At 42.8% G+C, this 26131-nt stretch overlaps 1 protein-coding gene and 1 non-coding gene across 9 annotated transcripts in view; both read right to left on the bottom strand.

Annotated features, from left to right (window-relative positions):
* Positions 1–26131, bottom strand: part of PUM1 (pumilio RNA binding family member 1) — a 130847-nt gene that overhangs the window by 14808 nt on the left and 89908 nt on the right. For all 8 annotated transcript variants that reach the window (XM_074934155.1, XM_074934158.1, XM_074934159.1 and 5 more), the window contains exons 10-14: positions 21621–21772; positions 15496–15634; positions 13704–13847; positions 12205–12501; positions 11168–11404 (exon numbers count right to left, since the gene is read on the bottom strand). In XM_074934155.1, coding sequence (XP_074790256.1) covers positions 11168–11404; positions 12205–12501; positions 13704–13847; positions 15496–15634; positions 21621–21772 — 969 coding nt within the window. The remainder of the gene's footprint in view (positions 1–11167; positions 11405–12204; positions 12502–13703; positions 13848–15495; positions 15635–21620; positions 21773–26131) is intronic.
* On the bottom strand, positions 17336–17409 carry LOC141974765 (small nucleolar RNA SNORD103/SNORD85). The gene has a single exon (XR_012635807.1). It is a non-coding gene; the product is annotated as a small nucleolar RNA SNORD103/SNORD85 (small nucleolar RNA).

Raw genomic sequence — 26131 nt, 5'->3', positions numbered from 1 at the left:
AATTTTACCTCTTATTGGTTAACGGGAGTCCTACTGTCCCTTCAATATGTTTCACTGGGAAACCTCGGTGAGCAAGTATAATGATTGAAAAGCTTTCAAAAATAGCCCCAAATGATCATCTCCCTGTTAGGAGAAGTGGGGAAGAGTTTAGGATTCATACTACATTTAGGGGATGCACAGGTGGATGGAAAGTCACTTAAAAAACCCAAACACCGTTTCTTTATCCATAACTGTAATTTCTCACAAAGTTCCATCAACTGTTACAAACTCGCCCGGTCCTGCCACCCACTCAGCTTCGCTGAAGACTTTTCCCCTTTACATACAGCAGTGTTTCTCAACCCTGTTGATACTAGGGACCAGCTTCCTAAACTGAGTCAGGGAGAGCTCACGGACCAGTCGTTGAGAAACACTGATATACAGGAGCCAGGCTCCCTCTAGTGGACAGCTGTTGCAACTCATCTTGAGGAACAAGATTTTACTATTAAAAAAAAAAAAAAAAAAAAAAAAGAGGAGTCCTTGTGGCACCTTGGAGAGGAACAAATGTAGTTGGGCAGAAGCTTTCGTGGGCTAGAGCCCACTTCACCGGATGCATGGAGTAAAAGATACAGGAGCAGATATAAATACATGAAAGGATGTGGGTTGCTTTACCAAGTGTTAGGTCAGTCTAACAAGATAAATCAATTAACAGCAGGGTACCAATAACTTTTGAAGTGGTGAGGGAGTGGCCAATTACAGACAGCTGAAACTACATCATCTGCTCAAGAAACTCCCTAAAGAAGCACAGGAACAAATCCGCACAGACACACCCCTAGAGCCCCGACCTGGGGTATTCTACCTGCTACCCAAGATCCATAAACCTGGGAATCCTGGACGCCCCATCATCTCAGGCATTGGCTCCCTGACAGCAGGATTGTCTGGCTACGTGGACCCTCTCCTCAGGCCCTACGCTACCAGCACTCCCAGCTATCTTCGAGACACCACTAACTTCCTGAGGAAACTACAATCCATCGGTGATTTTCCTGTAACACCATCCTGGCCACTATGGATGTAGATGCCCTCTACACCAACATTCCACACAAAGATGGACTACAAGCCGTCAGGAATAGCATCCCCGATAGCATCACGGCAAACCTGGTGGCTGAACTTTGTGACTTTGTCCTCACCCACAACTATTTCAGATTTGGGTACAATTTATACATTCAAGTCAGTGGCACTGCTATGGGTAGCCGCATGGCCCCTCAATATGCCAACATTTTTATGGCTGACTTAGAACAACACTTCCTCAACTCTTGGCCCCTTACACCCCTACTCTACTTGCGCTACACTGATGACATCATCATCTGGACCCATGGGAAGGAGGCCCTTGAGGAATTCCACCAAGATTTCCATGATTTCCACCCTACCATCAACCTCAGCCTTGACCAGTCCACACAAGAGATCCACTTCCTAGACAGGTTTCAGAGTAACAGCCGTGTTAGTCTGTATTCGCAAAGAGAAAAGGAGTACTTGTGGCACCTTAGAGACTAACTGGTTAGTCTCTAAGGTGCCACAAGTACTCCTTTTCTTTTTACTTCCTAGACACTACAGTGCTAATAAACGATGGTCACATCACCACCACCCTATACCGGAAACCTACTGACTGCTATACTTACCTACATGCCTCCAGCTTTCATCCAGACCACATCACACGATCCATTGTCTACAGTCAAGCTCTAAGATACAACCACATTTGCTCCGATCCCTCAGACAAACACCTACAGAATTTCTATCCAGTGTTCTTAAAACTGCAATACCCACCTGGTAAAGTGAAGAAACAGACTGACAGAGCAAGAAGGGTACCCAGAAATCACCTACTACAAGACAGGCCCCACAAAGAAAGTAACAGAACGCCACTAGCTATTACCTCCAGCCCCCAACTAAAACCTTTCCAGCGCATCATCAAGATCTACAACCTATCCTGAAGGACGACCCTTCACTCTCACAGACCTTGGGAGACAGGCTAGTCCTTGCTTACAGACAGCCCCCCAACCTGAAGGAAATACTCACCAGCAACTACACACTACTCAACAAAAACACCAACTCAGGGACCAAACCTTGCTACAAACCCTGGTGCCAACTCTGTCCACATATCTATTCAAGGGACACCATCATAGGACCTAACGACATCAGCCACACCATCCGGGTCTCATTCACCTGCACATCTACAAATGTGATATATGCCAACAATGCCCCTCTGCCATGTACATTGGCCAAACCGGACAGTCTCTATGCAAAAGAATAAATGGACACAAATCTGACATCAGGAATCATAACATTCAAAAACCAGTCGGAGAACACTTCAATCTCTCTGGTCACTCAATAACAGACCTCAAAGTGGTAATTCTTCAACAAAAAAACTTAAAAAACAGACTCCAACGCGAAGCTGCAGAACTAGAATTAATTTGCAAACTAGATACCATCAGATTAGGCCTGAATAAAGACTGGAGTGGTTGGGTCATTACAAAACCTAAACTTATTTTCCCCAATACTAATTTCTCCCTACTGTTACTCACACCTTCTTGTCAACTGTCTGTAATGGGCCACTCTCTTACCACTTCAAAAGTTATTTCTCCTCCCTTGGTATCCTGCTGTTAATTGATTTATCTTGTTAGACTGACCTAACACTTGGTAAAGCAACCCACATCATTTCATGTATTTATACCTGCTCCTGTATCTTTTACTTCATACATCTGATGAAGTGGGTTCTAGCCCACAAAATCTTATGCCCAAATAAATTTTAGTCTCTAAGGTGCCACAAGAAATCCTAGGAGTTTTTTTGCTGATACAGACTAACACGGCTACCACTGAAAGATTTTACTATGTGGTTCAGAGAAAGACATTCTTATCCAAGTGGAACCCAGTCTGCAAGGCCAGTATGGGGGCAGAGAGGAGCACAGTGCCCGAAAATCCAATAAGGCATCTCTGACAAGGAGGTGGAAGAGAAAGAGGTTGAGTGATGCATACATCTGTAGGGCTGCCCACCTGAAGAACATGCCTCCTTTAGCCAAGCTTGCAGCTGCCAGTGCTGGGAACAAAATTAACTGCACTTTCCCATGGCACTTAGTGAAGAGGTTCCCTGACAGGGAGCATCCCATGGGAGTCAAGTAACTGAAAATGGTCTCACTGAGTTCCCACTCCCCTGGGAAGAATCTCCTTGATTGTTCAGCTTCTTCTGGATACAAGGGGCATATATGAAAATTCCCCATCCTGCACACCCCAGGAGAGAGAAGATCTCTCTGCCAGTGGTGTGGCTCTCATTTTCTATGTGCACAGTGGCTAGCTGAGCAGGAATTCTGGGAGAAAGTGAGCCAATGGCATTCCTGGCTACTGGTAAGTCTAGGAAATTTATGCTTTAATAATACTCCCTCCCAAACCAGTTCCTATGAAGGTCATTTTTCATCTGAAGTGGCATCTGATGAATGCATATGATGGGAAGGTCTGATAGCTACTCAGAATCATAGAATATCAGGGTTGGAAGGCACCTCAGGAGGTCATCTAGTCCAACCCCCTGCTCAAAGCAGGACCAATCCCCAACCAAATCATCCCAGCCAGGGCTTTGTCAAGCCTGACCTTAAAAATATCTAAGGAAGGAGATTCCACCACCTCCCTAGGTAACGCATTCCAGTGTTTCACCACCCTCCTAGTGGAAAAGTTTTTCCTCATATCCAACCTAAACCTCCCCCACTGCAACTTGAGACCATTACTCCTTGTTCCGTCATCAGCTACCACTGAGAACAGTCTAGAGCCATCCTCTCTGGAACCCCCTTTCAGGTAGTCGAAAGAGCTATCAAATCCCCCCTCATTCTTCTCTTCCGTAGACTAAACAATCCCAGTTCTCTCAGCCTCTCCTCATAAGTCATGTGTTCCAGTCCCCTAATCATTTTTGTTGCCCTCCGCTGGACTCTTTCCAATTTTTCCACATCCTTCTTGTAGTGTGGGGCCCAAAACTGGACACAGTACTCCAGATGAGGCCTCACCAATGTCGAATAAAGGGGAACGATCACGTCCCTCGATCTGCTGGCAATGCCCCTACTTATACAGCCCAAAATGCCATTGGCCTTCTTGGCAACAAGGGCACATTGTTGACTCATATCCAGCTTCTCGTCCACTGTAACCCCTAGGTCCTTTTCTGCAGAACTGCTGCCTAGCCATTCGGTCCCTAGTCTGTAGCAGTGCATGGGATTCTTCCGTCCTAAGTGCAGGACTCTGCACTTGTCCTTGTTGAACCTCATCAGATTTCTTTTGGCCCAATCCTCTAATTTGTCTAGGGCCCTCTCTATCCTAGCCCTACCCTCCAGCGTATCTACCACTCCTCCCAGTTTAGTGTCATCCGCAAACTTGCTGAGGGTGCAATCCACACCATCCTCCAGATCATTTATGAAGATACTGAAAAAAACCAGCCCCAGGACCGACCCTTGGGGCACTCCACTTGATACCAGCTGCAAACTAGACATGGAGCCATTGATCTTTCTATCCACCTTATAGTCCATTCATCCAGCCCATACTTCTTTTACTTGCTGGCAAGAATACTGTGGGAGACGGTGTCAAAAGCTTTGCTAAAGTCAAGGAACAACACGTCCACTGCTTTCCCCATATCATCCACAGAGCCAGTTATCTCGTCATAGAAGGCAATTAGATTAGACAGGCATGACTTGCCCTTGGTGAATCCATGCTGACTGTTCCTGATCACTTTCCTCTCCTCTAAGTGCTTCAGAATTGATTCCTTGAGGACCTGCTCCATGATTTTTCCAGGGACTAAGGTGAGGCTGACTGGCCTGTAGTTCCCAGGATCCTCCTTCTTCCCTTTTTTAAAGATGGGCACTACATTAGCCTTTTTCCATTCTCAGAGAGATGCTTGCAATAGGGACCTTACCTTGGTGATTTTCATACTGAGCTGGGAAGCTCAAGGCTCTTCTTCATTGTATCTCTTTGGACATCCCAATTGTCCAATTAGACATCCCAAAGTTAAAGCCGACCTCAAACTGAGTCCGTGCATACTACAATAATCACCATGTTCTGAAGCCTGGTGGGTTTTGGGGCCAGAAGGGATCAGTGTGAAATTTTGAAAACTGCCTTTAGAACTGACCACTATGATGTGGCCCATTCTGAAATGGAGACTTACATGTATGATTACCTTTGCTGGAATCAATGAGCTCTTCCCTCCGCTCATAATGAACCTGGAGCACGGTGCAGGTGGTTACTTCTTATGCAATGGGAATTTATTGGGAGATTGTCTAAGGAATGGCAGATTTATACTCCCTGACGTGTGCTGGGAGACCAGACTCACCACTGTCTTTGTGAAGACTTAGTGTTGATGGCCTGAATGGCATAGCTCCAAAATGGTAATGTTGATCCACTATGGTGAACCAATAACAACCATTGTGACAGTCTCTCTCCAGTACAGTTATACAGAGGTAGAGGTCTTACACACAGACCTCGCCCCTAATTTTGAATCATAAGCATTAATGTTTCTATTTGAAAGTCTTATTCTTCTGTTGGAGAGGTTGAGAAAGGGCAAACCAGAGATCAGTCACAAAGCCTCACAACTTTTCAGAGATTAAAAATAAGCCATGAATTAAAAACCTTTACTTCTACTTTGAAGCGGGACAAGGACAATTGCTTTGACATGCGGTCCCTGAACAGAGGTAACTGTGATTGTTCATCTTTTCAAAGGGTTCAACAGGACAAGTGGCATGTGAAGACTGTATGGGAGAGGGGTTCTCTGATAACAGTAAGCAGCCCGAGATTGTGCAGGTAACACTGGAGCCCATCCGATTTGATTTCTGGAGCTCAGAAAAAGACCAGACATTGACATTTCTCAGCCTTTTTTCTAGGCTGGTGTGTAACTAGGAGTGCAAGGTCTCACTGTCAGAGTTGTTGTGGAAACAAGGTTGGATGTGACCTTGCAGATTCCTGCTGATAAAGTAACTTCTGGTGCAGGTGCAGTGTGAAAGGGCCTACTGGTTGGACTTGCTGTGGAACTTAATCCAGTATACGAAGGGAAAAAAATCCCCTGGGAGGGATCTAGAGAATCCCTGGAGGAACCGAGGTGGCATTATCTTGGTCTATTTGAAGATCCTTGAAAAGCTTTGCAAGTGGCTCTCCAGAAAGTCTGAAGCAATCCAATGGCACTCGTATCAGACTGTCTCTGGAGGTGGCATCTGCATCCAGTGTCCTAACCATATATTACAGCAAGCCAAAATTACACAATAGGTAAGGTGAACTGGCACCTGCCCTGTCGTATAAATGACAGGTTTAGGATGGTTTTATCTCCTTGAGCAAGGCAGAGGGCCTGGCTGAGGCTTGCTCAATTTGGGGTTGGAGTGAGAAGAGATGGCTCATTCAGAATGCCTGGCTTGGGTAAGAGGGAATCAACAGACAGGGAGTGCAAGACAACAGCTTCTGTATCCTGGTTTTGGGTAGTGGGGAGATCTGAGACAGAAGCAGCTATCCCAACACTGACTTTGCTGAACCAGTCAAGTGTCACTTCCCACTTCAGGCAGGAAACTTTTTGCTGGGTTTCTCCTCAGTGCATGGTGGGGGGACTCAGGTGTTAATCTGATGGCACTGTTTTATTCAAGAGCCAGCCAGAGAGGTACTGAGGTGGTGAATTCAAGGTGCTCCAGAGCTGTGCAAGGGAGGGCACAGGCCTCTGGAGCAGCAAAGTGACAGCTGCAGCCATGCTGCTCTAACTGTTCCTGGAAGCAGCACTTGGAGTTTGCGTCACCTGCAGGGTCTCCAGGCTGCTCGGAATGGGGGAACTGCTGGAATGAAAGCTATTCCCAGCAGAAGGGCGATGAAAAGAAAACTCTCTGAGAAACAGGCAGCTATGACTCTCACCAAGGGAGACACTGAACTTGGGCTAGTGGGTGATATACAGTGGTTGTCCACTAGAGGGCACCTAGATCCTGTTTAAAAAGAAAAAGGAGTTTTCAAACCAAAATGCCTTGCAAACTGCAAGGAAGGGCAGGACTAGCCAGCAGTAACGCCAACCAGCTGATTAACACTTCTCATTGGTGATCTTTCTGTGCAATCCACTGCAGAGCCCTGAAGTGTGCCACTAACTGAGGCAGAACACACGGCACTAAAACCCATTAACTCAGATTAAAGGAGGGTGTGAGTTTCAAGCAAAATATCTACTCCTGACAACTCTCTGTGTAGATACCCTTAATCTGGAATAAAAGCATCTAAACAGGGATTTAATCTGGGTAGTTTATCAGGAATAACTCTCAATGAAGAAAAACCCTAAGGATTCAACAACTTTCTAAGCACCTCTTTTCCCCAACCCTGCAAAGGAGAGATTACCCATGCATTACATGTCTACATTATAGCCTCTCATTATGTGCTACAAGAATTTAAATAGCAAAGGTTCCACCAAGAGCCACAACATTTAAGACTTCAAAATTTGACCCGTCTCTCCTACATATCTGCAAGAATCAATATGTTCTGCAATGGAATTTGAGAGGTTAGAAGAAAAAAAATATTTTGTGCAACCTAAGGCAACAGCAGAAACACTACTGGAGAGAGACTGTGTATGTATACTGAACTAAAATCCATGGAGGGTAGCGTTACAATAATATATTTATCTTGCCTATGCAAATTTTGTACTTTTGAGTTGTGATATAATCATCTCACTCAGGGTCTCCCTCTTGCAGTCTCTCTTTGTAGGCTATTTCAAGAACTGCTTATCTGCAGTTCGCGGTACTTGGTACTGCCCAAATAACTCTCAGGATTACAATGCCAGAAAGAACCAGCTTGGTTAAATATAAGCCATATTTCACAGCTATAATATAATCAGACAGCTGAAAGAACTGGGATGAATCTTCCTGGTTTGTACAGCACTCAGTAATAGAGAATATATCACTTCCCAGTTAAAAGACCATAGCCATGACATGGCTAAGGGCATGTCTACACTACAAACTTAAGTTGACCCATGTTAGGTCCACGTACAGCCACCGCAGCAATTACTTAACTTCCTTCTTTTGGTGGTACATGTCCTCACCACGAGCGCTTCCGCTGACTTAAGAGAGGCAGTGTAGGGGGCTGAGAGCCAAGGCTCTTAGCTCTGTGTAGCTCCCCACTGGGAACTCGGCAGCCCCTGTGGCTCTTGGCTCCCTGCTGGGAACACAGCAGCTGTCTGGGCTCCGAGCTGGGAGCTCCATGCCAGGAGCCCAGGCAGCAGCTGGGCTCCCAGTAGGGAGCTGGGAGCTTCGGTACACCTGGGCTACTGGCCAGGAGCTGGGACCCTGGCCAGCAGCGAGCAGCTGGGCTCTCACTGGAGCCCCCCACCTGCCCCAGGGTGACAGCCCAAACTGTGAGTGGCTTTCTTGTCAATTTCATGGCTCCATACCTCTTGTGGAGGTGGAGTTATTAGGTTGGTGTAGTAGGACACTTACATCAGCAGGAGTCAGGCTATAGTGTAGACACTGACATAATTAGGTCGACCTACCTTACTTCGACGCAACTCTGTACTGAAGACAGGGCTAAATAAAGGACAAACCTGGAACAACTTGTACACCATTTAACCAATAGGATTGCTGATTCTAAATAAAATCAAACCTCAACCTTACCTACCACCATCTCATTGTGGTCCTGAAACAAAGTTGCTTGCAAGAACTTAATTTTTCTTCAAGTTGATACATTGGTAGAACTTTATTCTACACCAGGTTTCTTCGATCCCTCTTTTGCAAACTGATTAGGAACGGGTGGTTTAATAATCCCTTATAACTGGCCCAGCTGTCTTTTAAATCTTCACTGAGTGAGAGTTCCTTCCTCTCTCCATCAGAAACTAGTTCCAATATTAAGTTCTAAAGGGGATGAGACCAGACTCTGCACTAAGTCAAGATGATGAATCTAGTGTTATCGGATGATGATTAAATAAATCATCCCCAAACTCAAAGTGAACTGGGCATTCGCGAACATGACGAGAGCTTTCACTATAGCGTGAAATCCCAAAGCCCCATTCTGCACTCATTGCATGATAGACTTGTGGAAGAAGCTCACTTAATTAACACCCAAATTGAGTTTGCATTAAAAAAAAATCAAACCAAATTAAAAAAATCTAAATGGCTAACAAACAAATGTTATTGAGAACAGCCATAGGCAGGGAGAGCAATTATCTGTACAGGAACTGCTCTTAAATCCCCTTTCACCCTGTGTAACCACTGGGCAGAGAATCAGCCACAGTGAATATGTGGCTAGGGGCAGAGTTTTTCAGGGGGATGGGGGGAGAGCCATCAGAGTTCCTTTCTGGCTGCTTTTAGGAAATGGCTTAAGGCCCATTTATTTAGGCAGGCTTATACTTGACTTTTTTTTTTTTTTTTGCGTGCCCTTCTTTCTTTTCCACTGTGTGTTCAAAAAAGAACTAGATAAGTTCCTGGAGGATAGGTCCATCAATGGCTATTAGCCGGGCAGGGATAGTGTCCCTAGACTCTCTTTGCCAGAAGCTGGAAATGGGCAACAGGGGATGGATCACCTGATTCCCTGTTCTGTTCTTTCCCTTTGGGGCACCTGCCACGGGCAACTGTCGGAAGACAGGATACTGGGCTAGATGGACCTTTGGTCTGACCCAGTATGGCCGTTCTGATGTTCTTACATTTGGATTGTTTAATCACTTCCCTGTTCCCCATACTAAATGGGAATATTGTTCCCCTTTGTTTGGCTGAGGGCCATAGTCCTGCCCTTGCGTCAGACTCTGTTTCTAGACAGTCGATCTTTAGCTCCTATTTTAATGTTTTGTACTGATTTTACTGTGGGACATTTAGCTTCAGTCTGATGAGCACCTAACTATACAAAATAAAATCTACAAACTTTCCAAATATATTCAACCCCTGGAAAGCTCCAGGTTATACAAACTCCTCTCTCTCACATCGAAACGCACCTTCACGGCTACTGTATCATAACCCCGCTGCACTCAAAGTCTTATATTCTACACTGATATGCCATTAAATACTGAATACAATGCTCCTGTAGACCAGGAATGTGCTAAACACTGATATACACAAACTAAATTACAAGTAGGAGATATGCATGATAGACTCGTGGAAGGTGATCACTTAATTTCAACACCTTGGTGTTGAAAGGTGCCTATAATGGGAGATCTGTTCTAAATATTTAGGAGATTTGCCTAATTTAGGAGATTTGTGTTCATATGAAGAGTCAAAAACAAGGTAATAACCTGAATATTGAATAATTTCCTATTTTGTACAACACATTATAATGAAAAACCAGTTAGTTACCAGTCCCCCTGAATCACTCTAGAGGAGTGAATTCTCTCATGTGGGAAGGCAGTGCTTACAAGCCCATCATTCACATATGAACACATGCATTAGTTTAGTATATTATTATGAATTTTAGTCCAACAATTTTCTGTATATTTTTGTACATTCAATGTCTACAACTCATTTCATTTCAATCTTTTCTAAGAACAATTTAAAAAGGCTAGTTGTTTTTAATGACATTTCTTACAGAATTATTTAAGTCCTGGTTGGCCATGGATGTCTTCATATAGCAATATACTAAACTCAACGTCCAACTATGAATTTTCTTTTGATAGGCCACATCAGTGTGAAATTTTCATCAACTGAACAGCTACACCTAACACAGCATAAAACTAATGATGCTCTGGAAATTGCTACATTTGGTATAAAATATGAGATTGCCTTAATCTACTAATTCCTTATTCAAAAATCTTTAACCTACAGGTTAAAGGATAGCTTAAAACATCTAAAAAGGTTATGGGTCAAGCCTACCTGCCTTTTTTTTTAAAAAAAAAAAAAATAAATAAATGCTGGACACTTTTATTGTGCTTTTCTTCCATGCACTCAAAATGCTTTAGGAAGGGAGTTGAGTATTACCCACAGTTTACAGACAGGAAACTGGGACACCGAAACTTGCATAAAATGAGAGTGAATCACTGGAAAAGCCAGGACAAGAACCCAGCTCTTTCAACTCCCCGTTCAGAGTTCTGTCTGGTGTGTGAAAGTAGCAGGTCTGCCATAAAAATACCAGGTGTGGATGACTCCCAGAGTGTGCTTATCTTACCTAAATAATTAAACAGTAGTTTAATTCTCAGCATGGGGAAAGAGTTCACCAGTAATTATTTCCATGTTGGGATAATATTCCTTACCCAGGTTTAAGCTTGAAGAGGATCCATGTGAAGATAAGGAAGGTGGTGGAGTCTGAGAATGGCCAGGTCCTTGACTAGGAAGAGGCATACCAACAGGCCCAGGAGAGGAGGAAAATCCAAGGCCGTTATAAAAACTGTGTCCAATAGGCGTCAAACTGCTGGATGTCCTCTTGTACAGGTCACTGCTCCCTGTAAGGGAGTCTCGGCGGGAGCCACTGCCAGTGTTAGAGTTTGCAACTGAAATGGGAGAGAGTAAAACTAAATGAAATTTACAAACCATTCAGGGTGATGGGAGTGTTGAGAAGTGTGTAATAAACAGAAAAATGCACCTGTGTCCACTTTAACTGCTCGGCACAGGACTCCTCTTTTCATAAGTTAATGGGAATTGTGTATATGCATCTCCTGGCACAATCAGTCCCTAGAACTGTTTCCATCAATGCAAAGAGGCTGCCTGGCCCAATGCCAAGTTTAATAGAATTTGTTGATCTAATATCTCTAATACACTACCCATGAAAAAGGATTTTACAGAAAAACACTGACAGCTCTTGGAGTTAGTAGGGGCCCAACAATGTAGCTTGTTCAGCCTCAGGTGAAGAGGGTTTGTGTCACCCTTGAATGAGCCTATTCGGACCATCATGCACGGATGGGCTGTGGATGGAAACATTGTCCACCCTGTTCAGCCAGGGGAGAGGTCAGCCTCATGGGCAACAGGATGATGAAGAACTTCCCTGAAAGAGCATTACAGTATTAACACAGGAATTGCCAGACTGGATCAGATCAAGCCTCCATCTAGCTCAAACTCCTTTCTCAGAGCAAACAATACCAGATGCTTTGGAGGAAGGTAAAAGAACCCCATAAAGACACAATTAGAACCTGTCTAATAAGGGAAATTTCTATCTAGCCCATGGCAGTCAGTTGGCATAAGCCCTAAAAAAGAAGGGTTGTATCAGCCTGGGCCTTCTCTAATTGATACTCAACAAGCACATTCAGCTTGTTCCGAGCTGTTCCATCTCCAACAGACCAGCTAACATGCCTACCTGCCGTTCCAAAACCTCCCAGAGCAGATCCCAGCGTGGCGCCGAGAGAGCTGCTGCTTCCAAAGCCAAGGGAAGTGTTGGCAGCCTGGGCGGAGCCCTGAGAAAAGAGTGAGCTGCTCTGGGAATTGCTGCTCAGAGAGTTGTTGCCATAAAACGAGCTGGATGCCAGGTTGTTGGTGGGCTGCTGCTGGGGTTGGGGCTGAGGCTGCTGAGTTCCTAGAGGGCGAAATGGTCCATTTGTTGTTCCTGCCAGACCACCAGCTGCACCATTGGCTGAAGCTGCAGCTGCTGCAACCGCTGTAAAAAAGCAATTAAACAATATAGTCTAAAACAATCCATGTTGGGGCTTAGAACTAGCAGGTGCCATTTATTTACTACTGATTTTGTTTACTACTCTTCCCTCTGAGTGATATTCACTCCTATGCAGGGAGTTGTCACAAAACATACACACTTTCCACTTAAGCAGCACGCAGTGCTGCACAGGCCTTGTGTTGATCTTCTGTCTCTTGTTACACAGCTATGGTTTGAAATCACTTCAGTTGTGCTACGAACACTGAACGTTTCTTTTTTCCAGATAGTATGTCAGTGTCTTGCTCATTTGCTGGCCTGCAACAGTATCCCCTCATAGCTCTGTGACACCTGGTCACTGTATTTGGGTGTGTGTCTTTTTCAAGATAATCACCATTTGTGGAGGATTAAGCAAAAGGTAGCAAAAGCAAACACAATCTGCTTCCAAGCTAAATTTTAAAGGGACAACTGTAGCTTGAATTAAATTTAAACTCTGTAAAAACTGAAGGCCAACAGAAATATGTCCACCCAATTAAAAACATCCAATAAAAACAAATAATATTCCCCTGACATGCGTGAAACCCCAAACATGCAGTACTAAGGATCTGACAATCAAAATGATTTTGATTTTTAATAATCTAAGGTATTAAGTAACATTAGCCAACATTGTTAACACAACATTAATGCTGAGAGTTTCCTTTAGAAATGAGTTATTTTATGATTAGGGAACGTTTTCCTTCCACTCTTCGATCATTTAAAGCTGTACGAAGGGATCTGGCTCAAACCTTCCCATAACACCTCTCAAAATATCCTAATAAAAACCCCCCAAACACAGTAATCCAAAAAATAACCCTGGGAAATTTCAGTTAAAAAAGGTGACTGAGCATGGTAAATTATTATAATGGAAACTGTTTCAAAATCTTCATTTTAGTAGGTGCCACCAGGTACTGTTCATAATATCGGAATTTCGCAAAGTGGTGCCAAAGGCTATTCTATGCTCACTCTTCAGTTACGTATTTTGAGGCTCAGCCCACAGAGTACAGAGAAAGTTCTCAGCAGCAATCCCTGTAATGGATCTCAGTGAGGGCAAGTGTGTCATCATTGCCAGCACATTTACAGCAGAGTGCACAAACATCATTCACAGAATTGTCCCCATCTTCCACATGGATGGGACAGATTTTCACACACGTTTCTAGCTATCTGGAACTTACCTGCTTGCGCTGCTGAGGAACTGATGATGACAGGAGCAGGGGCTACCAAACGCACAGGGGCCCCCAAGCCATTCCTAGCCCCTGCATTCACCACCAGGGCACCCGTTTGGTCATAGTATGCTGCAGGAGCCAGCATAGGATAACCTAAGAATACAGAGACAAATTAACATATGCAACTAAGCCATCTACCACCAGGAGCTACTGACATTTCAGATTATTTCAAGAGAAGCTCTGATTACAGCTACAGGACATTTTCAAATGTAAATAGGTGAAAAATTGCATAAATTCTGCTTCTGCATGTGTACCCTGTCCCACAGTTCAGACTAAGGGGGCATAAATAGCTGTGTGCACTGAAGTGCTGAGCTGTAACTCCTCCATGTGGATGCTGTACATGCAAACTCAAAGGTGCTGAGTTCACACTAAAATAGTCCTACCAGCACAACTTATTTCCCTTCCCTTACAGGAATAAGCTATACATGTGTAAGGTGCCTTTTATACCACTACCCCTGTGTCCATACTGGTGAGGGTGGGGGCAGCTCTACCACTTTAACTACACCAGTATTATTGTGCACACACACAAACACTACATTATAAAGCTCGGCTGATGCAGAATATCCCAACATCTGATCACGAAGAGGGGCTGCTGATACACATTGTCAATCACTGCCCTCCCAAAGTCAAGGGCCAGATTGTCAAGAAAGGGCAACTCCCATTTAGATGCCTAACCCAAGTGATTAGATTTTCAGAAGTGCTTAACATTTCTCAATGGAGGCTGAGCCCTTTTGAAAATTTGGCCCAAGTAGTATTAATACCACCCAATTTGAGGCTACCTATAAATCAAACACCTTGCAACATGCATGTTACCTTTCACTCTATAATCAAAATAAAGCCTTCTACAGTTACACTCAAAGTCATATGAAGGCCTATACCCATATGGAATTCCCAAGCAAGAGACTTCAGGCTGACAAGTTATAGAACATTCACTTAACCTAACTCTGACCAACCAGACATACTTATATCCCTTTAGCATGTCAATAATGGCCTGTATACTTTACAATACTGCAGTTTATAGGACAAGAGAGTTTGTAACAGTCTTGTGGGTCACATCTAATGTTATGGGAGCTCATCTTCTGCAGACCTTGGTGTTCTTGACAGCGAGGCTGCCTGCATGTACCCCCACAGGAACAGCTATTGGGAAGTGATGATGTAGGTTGCTGAGGAAGAAAGATGTCAGCCTAGCCAGGCTCCACAAAAGACCCAATACAGTGGAAGACTAAATTCTCAGCTGATCGTGACCCTCTTCCTCATTGGCTTCCATGGTACAAACAGAAACGGTTGTGACAAACCACATTAGACAACTTAATTTATTGTAATTATTATTTTTAAAACCACTAGCACCTACATAAAATCGTGGGCGTATTATATGAGGGTGAAATCCTAGCTCCATTACAGTCGATGGGGGTTTTGCTACTCACTTTATTGTGGCCAGGATTTCACCCAAGGCAAAGAGCTATAAAGATACAATAGATACCCAAAACTTGAAATTTCAACAGAAGTCATTAATTCCTTCAAACAGCCAAGCTACCGAACGTATTCTCTTCTGACTTTATCCTAAGAGTAAGTGTATTTAACCTGTATCCTAAGAGTAAGTGAAGCAGGACAGGAGATAACATTTCTTTTCACCTTTGACAAAGGGATTTAAATCATCAGAAAGCATGGCTGGTTCAAAGAATATTAGTAGCAGTTTATCTAGTGCGCTCCTTTGCTTAATGGGCACTGACAGAGTCCATACCTGGCATCCCTGCTGCCAGGCCTTGTCCAAAAGCAAGAGCAGAGTTTACTGCTGCAGCTGCCACGAGTGGATCAGTCTGCTGTCCCTGCTGGTTCTGATTTGGAGTCAAAGGACGCTGACTGGCTCCTCCACGGAGAACCTGAGTGAAAAACAGGATCATTGACTAGTCTGTCTGCTTTGAAACTAGTGTATAAGTCAAAATAACTGAAAACATTTCTACAACTTTCATGAACAGTCTAGTCAAGAAGTTTATGCAGTGTTGTTTTGGCCATGAATACAGCCCAGGATATTAGAGAAACAAGGTGGGTGAGGTAATGTCTTTTATTGGACCAACTTCTGTTGGTGAGAGAGAGACAAGCTTTCAATGAAGCTTTCAGGTCACCTGAAGAAGAGTCCTGTGTAAACTGAAAAGCTTGCCTCTCTCACCAACAGAAGTTGGTTCCATAAAAGATTACTCACCCACCTTGTCTCTCTAGTTAAGTGTACAGCTTCCTATGCACTATGACAGGGATTCTCAAACTTAATTGTACCACGACCCCTTTCTGACAACAAAAGTTACTTCACGACCCCAGGATGGGGGACTGAAGCCTGAATCCGCCGAGCCTCACGGCCCAGGATGGGGGGCCAAAGTCCGAGCCCCATCACCCCGTGTGGGGGAAGTGGGTGGGGAGGAGAAGCCAAAGGGCTTCAGCCCCAGGCAGGAGGCCTGTAACCCTTTCAGCCCCAGGTGGTGGGGCTCGGGCTTCAGCCCTGGGCCCCAACAAGTCTAAGCCAGCCCTTGTGACCCCACTAAAATGGTGTTGCGACCCATTTTGGGGTCCTGACCCACAGTTTGAGAACCGCTGTGATATGACAAATGTGTGACAATTAGTGTAGTTTTTCTTCTCTCTATTCTTAGTGGACTATGCTCTCAGTTACAAAGTCTTATACATACTGAAGTATTAAACTCAGAAGACCTGATGTCAAAATGGGTACAAATGCTTTCATGATACCTAAAGATGCCCCTGTCAAGTTTACTGGACCTGACCTGGGAAAATTTCACCCACTAACCTTTTCATTCTTGTTTCCATACATCTCTAACTTACACCATTCTAAACAAATCTTTAAGAAACAGTCACTGCTCCTGGAAAAGGATGGTTATTGGTATTTGTCCTTTGAAAATAACACATCTGGCTACTGATGTGCACAGAGACGACACTTAAAGCTTACCAACTTGAGCAGAAATGAAGAAACACTCAGTTTAGTTCTCACAGGCTAGTGAGACATGGTGGCTTGGCTTGAGTTTTTCCAAGCTGTAGACCCATCTGTGAAACAGTGACCCCTTCAATAACAAGATCACACAATGACTTTTACATGTAGCCCTTGCAGTTAAAGTGTGTGATGCATTAACTGCTCTGCGGTTTATCTGTGAAAGCCTACTAATTCAAGTGGTTATGAAAAAGTGTGCACCCACTTGGGAGTTCAGCCTATTAAAAGCTGTCACGTGGTGCCACGCACGTTAGACATTTTACAACAACAGATCACATAGAAAGGTGTCTCCTGCCCGCCTCCCTCAAAGTTAGTAGAAGCAAATATTTACTTGGCGCACCAAAAGAGAGAAGAGTGTAGTTAACAGATTTTCACAAACACTCAACCCACCTCCAGTCTAAGTGGTTTCAACAGCTGCAGTGAACTGATGAGCCTGCACAATGCTGGTGCAATATACTGAACATTCATAATGAAGGATATGTCACAGCACGTGAAACATTGGTGTTTTTATGAATCTGCCATCCTCTTTGGGATGTCCCAAGCAAGAAAGAGAAAGTATCCACATACATCATTCTGGCAGGTTTCCAAAAGTGCTGGCTCAGCTCTTCAAGGTTCTCATTACCGAACAGCGTTCTCAGTGAGGGCAAGCGGATCATCATCGCCACACTTTTGGAAACCACTAAAGCACAGGAGAATGAGGGCAAAACTGGTATTTTTAAATGAAAAGCTAGGTTTCCCAAACGAGTTCTGAAAAAAATCACAGCAACATGTGAGCAGCACTTCTTTCAAGGGAGCACCTTGGAGGATTTCCCTCAGAAATGCAGGGTGTCTCTCATGGGGGAAGAAAGGTTTGCGTTTAAAATATATACACACATTTTTAAGTCTAAAGCACTTTGGCCACTTTTGGAGCTGTAAAAATAATGACAGATACTACAGGTTATATCTATGATACATGGTTTTTGAACCAGCCAATAACCACTCCAAAAGCCATTTCAGCATATACCTGATTTACAGGGTGCAGGACCCTACTCTGAATGCCAAGCCTAAATGGCAAGTCTGTCACACTTCGTTTTTTCTGCTTTACCAGTGCCTGCATTTCTTGGTGTAAGTGTGGAAGCTCAATTCAACCGCGCATGTTGGTGACTTGCCAAGTGCGGACGTTTGAAGATTGACTTTGTCGTCAGGAAGCAAAAATTGCCCTTCTCATAACTGGTCCAAAATCAATGAGTGAAAGATTATTGCTTTATTTTATCTGGAAGGGCTTTAAGATAGTACAAAGCATTTGTTTCTGCTTCTAGCAGTTCTAAAGACAGCAGCTCCTAAGTCCAGATGCTAGCTATATAGTGGAGAAGATGGCATGTAGAAAGAGCACGTAAGGTCCAGTAACTCTCAACATGCAAGAGCTAAAAAGCAAATGCTTTATACCACTGCAAAGATGGTACCTCTCTGATTTTCAGCAGTATAACAGATTTATTTTGTTTCTAGCCCTGAAGAATCATTAGATACTGGTTGTTAAACTATGTTCTCCCTGACTTGGTGTTTGGTTTAGCAGTGGGTTTTCAGCATTAGTTCTGAACTAAATATAGCAGGTTCAAGCCTCAAAAGACATCTAACTTGCAATCTCTGGATATGTGCACAAGTTTTAGGTAAATACATCTGAGAGGGTCGATGCAGAGCTTGAAATTCAGATTAGCATGCATTTCTGAGGTATAAAATGAGAGGGGCAGAGACTATTCTTACTCATGTCATGATGGTAAGGATGACTACAAACAAAGGAACTGTGGTGCCACCAGCAGCCCTTTTATCATCCATCTTGAGCTGGGAGAGTTTAGCAACAATGGAATAATTTATTATAACATTAATCTGGAAGTTATTTTTGAAACAGAAAATACTGAGTTGAATATTAAGTTAACTTTCCGGATTTCCATACAGATGCAGACTATTTATGATGCATTTTTATTTTGCTATAATGAAAAACCACCTTAAGTAACACAATTTAACTATCGTTCCACATCACATTATATCAGTACTTTCAGAGTCATTTTCATTTTCCACTCTCACATGCTTGTAGGGACTGATTTAGCACTCACCTGATCTACATCTAATAAGGGCTGTTACTATTAATAAAATATGCATTTTAAAGAGCTAATATGTACTTAACTAACATTAATAGCTTAGCTAAGTTAGTAAGAGTTTTCAAAATGTTCTAACTCTCTTTATAGTTCAAGTCTTGCTGCATTAAAAATTGAAATTAATATGCATTTTTATGACAAATGACTTGTAATACTGGAACAAAACAATGGTCCATCTCTCTGACAACGACCAAATATAGTTGCTTCAGAGAAGATATAAGCCGCATTATATATCTTATTTGCAATATTATCATGTGGAAATTTCTTCTGATTCCAGCTGGTGATCAGATCAGTAATTGGTCCTCATTACTGTTGCACACACTTATTTCTATAAGCATTGGTTAAATCACAAAAGTATTTGCCTCCATATTGTCCTGCAGTAGAGTTTCAGAGGCTAATTTTATGCTGATGTAAAAAATGATTTCATTTTATTCATTTTGAACTTCTACTTCTTAAATTCTTTATACTCCTTGTTGTAGTGCAGATAAAGGCCAAAAAACAAACAAACAAACAAACAAACAAACCACCCAAACAGCCCGGCTGGCCTTTTCCATATTGCATCGCCTCTCACATTCCTCCTTTCCATCTAGTTTTTTTCCCCTAAGTGGCCTTAATTTGGTTTGAATTAACTCATTTCCAAAGTGAATTAAACTAAATTAAATTAAGGTCATTTTAACTTTAATTAACAGAGTCCACAAAGGGGTTCAATGTGGTTTAACTAATCTACTTTAATACCTTTAGGTAACCCGGATTAATTTTTCTGAGTGTCCCTGTGTAGACAAGCCCTTAGAGTCTCCATAAATACTTACTAAAAGACCTAAGGGATCCAGACTGTTATGGCCTATCATCTGAACTCTCATACACTTCTATAAGGGATTTTCAGCTCTTAAAAACCCTCGTAAGAGAGGAATGAAACACACAAAAAGTGATGTTTAGGAAATACCAAGTTTGTGATACAGATCAATGTAAGTCATAAGTAAGGATAAGATGATGTAACGAATTCCGTGATCTTCAGAGACCTCCGTGACATTTTCCACTTCAGCCCCAGCCACCCCAAGGGGAGGCTCCAGAGCCTCCGGGCACTGCTGGGACGGGTCCCCAGAGCTCCAGCTGCTGAGGCTGCAGTGGAGGCCCGTGGAGCTGCCTGCTGCAGCAGCGGGTGCTGGAAACCCCTTAGCCAGCAGCAGGGATTGGGCTCTGTTCCTACCCCAATCCCTGGGCTTCAATCATCTGCTGGCCAACCCAACCATTATTTTAAGTAAAAGTCACTGACAGGTCACAGGCTTCCATGAATTTTTGTATATTGTCCGCAACCTGTCTGACTTTTTCTAAAAATAACTGACAAAATCTTAACCTTAGTCATAAGAAAAGTTAAAGCCAAGGCAACGGAGCTCTCCCTTCGTGCCCAGGTATTGCAGGCATCTGAGCTTGAGGATTTACAAGCATGGCAACTTTGCCATTGGCAGCAAAAGCACTTTTTAATCATGACATACATTTGGTGAAGATAAATTTACATGTGTTGCATTACAGTAGCATCTCAAGGTCCTTTGTGGTAGATGCTACACAGACATATAACCAGAGATAGTGCCTGCCCCACAGAGATTACAATCTAAATAACCAAACTTGGTGCTAATAGTGTTGTGAAAGATCTTAAAATTTGCTCCATGTTTGGGTTCTTTGGGATCCTACATTTTCAGAACATATTTGCCTCTATGTCACGGCTAGAGTTTCTGCAAACAGGCATGCAAGATCCACCTTGATTTGCGCAGTGCTGCTGCCATCTGAAAATGTGAACAAGGAAGAAGGAAGAGCAGCAAACTTCAAGGTTCTTATGCTTCAGACACTGGGAAATGGGAATATTAGTAGGTTTTTTTTGTTTTTGAAACATTACAGTGAATGAAGGAGAGAGGGGAGGACAGATAATACACAAGTCTAAGAATATTCGTTTTTTTTTTAACTGGGCAAATGTTGAAGCAACCCACATTTGCACAGAAAGAAATCTCATCCCTCCTTCTCAGATGGAAAATGGGTTGAGTATGAGGTGGGAAATGCATCAGTATGAAAAAAATGTGCTAAGATTAAGCTGCTTCCATCATATTAAAACTGTTATAGCTTCAGAGCTGCAGATAGTCAATAGCAACAGAGCTATGGCTATTGCTATGTGATGGAAACATCTTATTCCTAATGCAATTTTTTCACACAAATGCCTTTTCCCCATTAAACCTGCTTTGCATAATTTTAATGCTCATTCATGGATTTCTTTTTGCTGCAATATATTCACTTTTTAAAAACTACTTTGCTTAAACTTGCCAACAGCTGTCCCCTATCTCCTTTATGTGTTAGAATTGAAATAAGATCTAACACTTCTATTCTACTGTTCTGCTAGTTACAACTTCCAACAGGGGTTTAGCCAGATATCTGAAGCAGCAAGAAGCTATTTTTAAGTTTCCTCCTTTCACTACTGACTGGTTTTGATTTGGCAGCAAATAATGTTGTGCAAAATAGACCATCACTGCCAGACCGCATACAGGAAACTCCAAAACATAGAAAGAACGGTATGATCCCAAATGGTTAGTTTACAGGTAATACTTTCTCCTCTATTCTAAAGAGACCAAGGTATTTTGAATCAACTGAGCCTCACATATGTTCACGTGTTGTCACTGGAAATAGCAATTCTTTAACATATATGAGCATACTTATGTAAATCCCAGGTACCAACTGTACCTGCAAGACACTGCCACTTACCTGCTGTTGTCCCTGTTGGGTCTGTTGAGTGGTTTGCTGATTTGCTGAGTTAGTTGCAGCGGCAGCTGCTGCAGCTTGCTGTTGGAAAAGACTAGCAGGATAAACTCCCCAGGGAGTAACTCCATAGTACTGATGAGGGACTACTGCAGGCCCTAAAATGCCAAAGGAGGATTCAGTCAACTTCTATAGTAAACAAGACCTGCTCAACAGTAAGCCATGACCAAAAACGCCTGCACACATCACACTTGATTCAACAAAGCCTATTTTAAAGGTGACCTGTAAAGGATTTCAAAATCACTGATGCTCAGGGGTGTAGTCCACGATAAATGGAATTTACTCACTTCTCATTTGGAGAATATGGAGTTTAGTTGAGGTTATTTTACCCAGTTCTTGCTTTTTAACTACTACACCACTGATTGGGCTAGTGCCAATTTTTATTCCTTTATCACAACATACAAATAAGGCCGGATGTTTTTTCTTTGGCTTGTTCTTTGCTTTTTATATACCAGGCATGTCAACATTTAGCAGGAATCTCAAGTGATTTTTATTGTGAGCTCCAATGCAGTAACTGAAGGTGCTGCTGATGAACCTTTAACAAAGGCATCCTTTCTCCAAAACAGAATGGTTAAGCTATAGGTGTGAACACTGTTTTACAACATAGTTAACAAAAAGTCGCTTCTGCTCTCAAGACTCCTGTGGTGTCTGTCATTGAGCTCTCCAGTCACCAGGGAGAGTTTTCCAACCTAGAGAACCCCGGATTTCCCATGTAAAAACAAGCAGAATCAAAAAAACAAAACAAAACAAAAACAAAACCCCTTTCAGGCCTTTTTTATACAACACATAAACCTGTAATAAAAAAGGATTAAAGGGCACAGGTCCCACTTTTAACATTTTGTATGTCACATTTAAGAGAGAATGAACGATCAATAGAATTGTGAATTTTCATGTGGGTTGTGTCAATTTCCAGGACTCTCAGTTATTTTAATTCTGGCCTGGCTTAGCCTCTTTTCTTAAAAGTTTACCCAAAGAAGACTGGTGTACAATCAATCAGATGAGAAATCTGTACGCTGCACTTCCTGGTAGAATGCATCCCATCCAGTACAATAGCGTTTGGAAGCAATAGAATCTTTTATGTCTGCTTCGTGTCTTTTGGAGAGATCAGCGTAAGGTTAAAATCTTCTAATTTCTACTTAGCCTGAGGGCTAAATTACTCACTGTACTGTTGCCGTGAAAATGACTTTAAATTGGAATGTGCTTGTCTGAATGAAATACAAGACTAAATTTTACATCAGATCCGCTCTCCACTGTAGCAGAGATGTGTATTTACTATGCTCAGACAGAACGCTCGCCTTCTAACAGAGGAATCAGAGTAGCAATTGTGTTAGTCTGTATTTGCAAAAAGAAAAGGAGGACTAGTGGCACCTTAGAGACTAACCAATTTATTTGAGCATAAGCTTTCGTGAGCTACAGCTCACTTCATCGGATGCATTCAGTGGAAAATACAGTGAGGAGATTTACATACACACACAACATGAAAAAATGGGTGTTATCATACACACTGTATGATGGACTACACAAAGATGGACTACAAGCCGTCAGGAACAGTATCTCCGATAATGTCACGGCAAACCTGGTGGCTGAACTTTGTCCCCAAATGTGAAATAGTTATGGGTGAGGACCATGTATACTTTCAAACCAGCGGCACTGTTATGGTTACCCGCATGGCCCCACAGTATACCAACATTTTTATGGCTGATTTAGAACAATGCTTCCTCAGCTCTCGTCCCCTAATGCCCCTACTCTACTTGCACTATATTGATGACATCTTCATCATCTGGACCCAAGGAAAAGAAGCCCTTGAGGAATTCTTCCATGATTTCAACAATTTCCATCCCACCATCAACTTCAGCCTGGACCAGTCGACACAAGAGATCCACTTCCTGGACGCTACGGTGCTAATAAGCGATGGTCACATAAACACCACCCTATATCGGAAACCTACTGACCGCTATTCCTACCTACATGCCTCCAGCTTTCACCCTGACCACACCACACGATCCATTGTCTACAGCCAAGCTCTACGATACAACCGCATTTGCTCCAACCCCTCAGACAGAGACAAACACCGACAAGATCTCTATCAAGCATTCTTACAACTACAATACCCACCTGCTGAAGTGAAGAAACAATTGACAGAGCCAGAAGAGTACCCAGAAGTCACCTACTACAGGACAGGCCCAACAAAGAAAGTAACAGAACGCCACTAGCCGTCACCTTCAGCCCCCAACTAAAACCTCTCCAACGCATCATCAAGGATCTACAACCTATCCTGAAGGACGACCCATCACTCTCACAGATCTTGGGAGACAGGCCAGTCCTTGCCTACAGACAGCCCCCCAACCTGAAGCAAATACTCTCCAGCAACCACACACCACACAACAGAACCACTAACCCAGGAACCTATCCTTGCAACAAAGCCCGTTGCCAACTCTGGCCACATATCTATTTAGGGGATACCATCATAGGGCCTAATCACATCAGCCACACTATCAGAGGCTCGTTCACCTGCACATCTACCAATGTGATATATGCCATCATGTGCCAAGAATGCCCCTCTGCCATGTACATTGGGCAAACTGGACAGTCTCTACGTAAAAGAATAAATGGACACAAATCACATGTCAAGAATTATAACATTCATAAACCAGTCGGAGAACACTTCAATCTCTCTGGTCACCCGATTACAGACCTAAAGGTCGCAATATTACAACAAAAAAACTTCAAAAACAGACTCCAATGAGAGACTGCTGAATTGGAATTAATTTGCAAACTGGATACAATTAACTTAGGCTTGAATAGAGACTGGGAGTGGATGGGTCATTACACAAAGTAAAACTATTTCCCCATGTTTATTCCCCCCCCTCACTGTTCCTCAGACATTCCTGGAAATGCTGGAAATGGCCCACCTTGATTATCACTACAAAAGGTTTTCTTCCCTCCCCATCCCCTGCTGGTAGTAACTCATCTTAAGCGATCACTATCCTTACAGTGTGTATGATAACACCCATTTTTTCATGTTGTGTGTATATAAATCTCCTCACTGTATTTTCCACTGAATGCATCCGATGAAGTGAGCTGTAGCTCACAAAAGCTTATGCTCAAATAAATTGGTTAGTCTCTAAGGTGCCACTAGTACTCCTTTTCTTTTAACAGAGGAATATACAGTTTAGACCAGGGGTAATCAATTATTTTCTGTCAAGGTCCAAAGGTATAGTCAAAGTCCAGATTCCAGAGAAAATAATACAAAAATAACAACAATAGCGATAAGTAAATTTCACAGTTTGTTCAAAAGCATTTGGCAGTCTGGATTTGGCCCACGGTCTGCTTACTGTCTACCCCAGCTTAGACTGTAAGACAGACAAGCAGTGCATTCAGACAAAATGTATTAGCACATCTGATAAAAGTTCAATTGCAAAATGCTGCAATCAAGAACAAATTTTGTCTTTCATAGTGGGTATTTGGATCAGAGAACAGGGAAAATATTCCAAGCATAAGTGTAGTGTAGAAAGGGGAAGGAAGACAAAGAAAAGGATAGAAAAGAGGCTTTTAAGCAGCAGGCTTGGGCCTTGCAATTACATATACTTGCTCAAAAAAATATATAATGTAACTTTTGAAAGCAAAACAGCATTCTGCACTCAAGTCTGTACAAATTGGTGTGTTGCCAGTTCAGAGCCAGCATTATGCTGCAAGATGGTGAAGTTAAGCAACACTGTTACTCTGAGGGTGACATTGGTTAATCTTACTGTGCTGTCCTTATCAAATCATTTTACATTTGTCTGTCCACATAGGATTTTGTATAGGACCAATCACTGTACTATGTAAACAGTGTCATCACAGCCCCAAAAGCTCTTTTGCACAGCAAGATCACCTTATGAGTAGCCTGGGCTCCAATGCCACAAGGTAAACCAGGGTGAGAGCAAAGATCTATTTCCAGGCAATATCAGTTCATTTTACACATTAAAATGCACTCCAGTGGTCTGGTGCTCTGTGAGAGAACTCCATTGATGGTGAAAAGAAAAAAGAAAAGGAGTACTTGTGGCACCTTAGAGACTAACCAGTTTATTTGAGCATGAGCTTTCGTGAGCTACAGCTCACTTCATCGGATGCATAGCACCATTCTCACCATTGATGGTGAGAAAAGCGACTATAAATCCCACTCAACAGATCTGCTCCCAGGTAGCAACAGCTTATTTTACATGTTAAAATACCTTTTAACCCTGTTACTATTGCACACGAATACCAAAGCACAGCCCACTGAACAGTCCCAGCATGCTGTTGCCCATCTTCATCTAAGCAACCAAGGGTGCTTAGATCAAAATGCACCAGTGCCTGCTGGTATCTAATCAAAGCAGGTCACAAATTGCATGCTGGGACCTGTAGTTTCTGCAAGCCACAATTCTTTACTGATGAGAGGCAGCTACAATCTGCTTCATTTTATGCAAACAGCGTAG

Source organism: Natator depressus, chromosome 19 (assembly GCF_965152275.1).
Source record: "Natator depressus isolate rNatDep1 chromosome 19, rNatDep2.hap1, whole genome shotgun sequence".
NCBI lineage: Eukaryota > Metazoa > Chordata > Testudines > Cheloniidae > Natator > Natator depressus.
The sequence above is the reverse complement of the archived record's forward strand: the minus strand, read 5'-3'. Positions and strand labels throughout refer to the sequence as shown.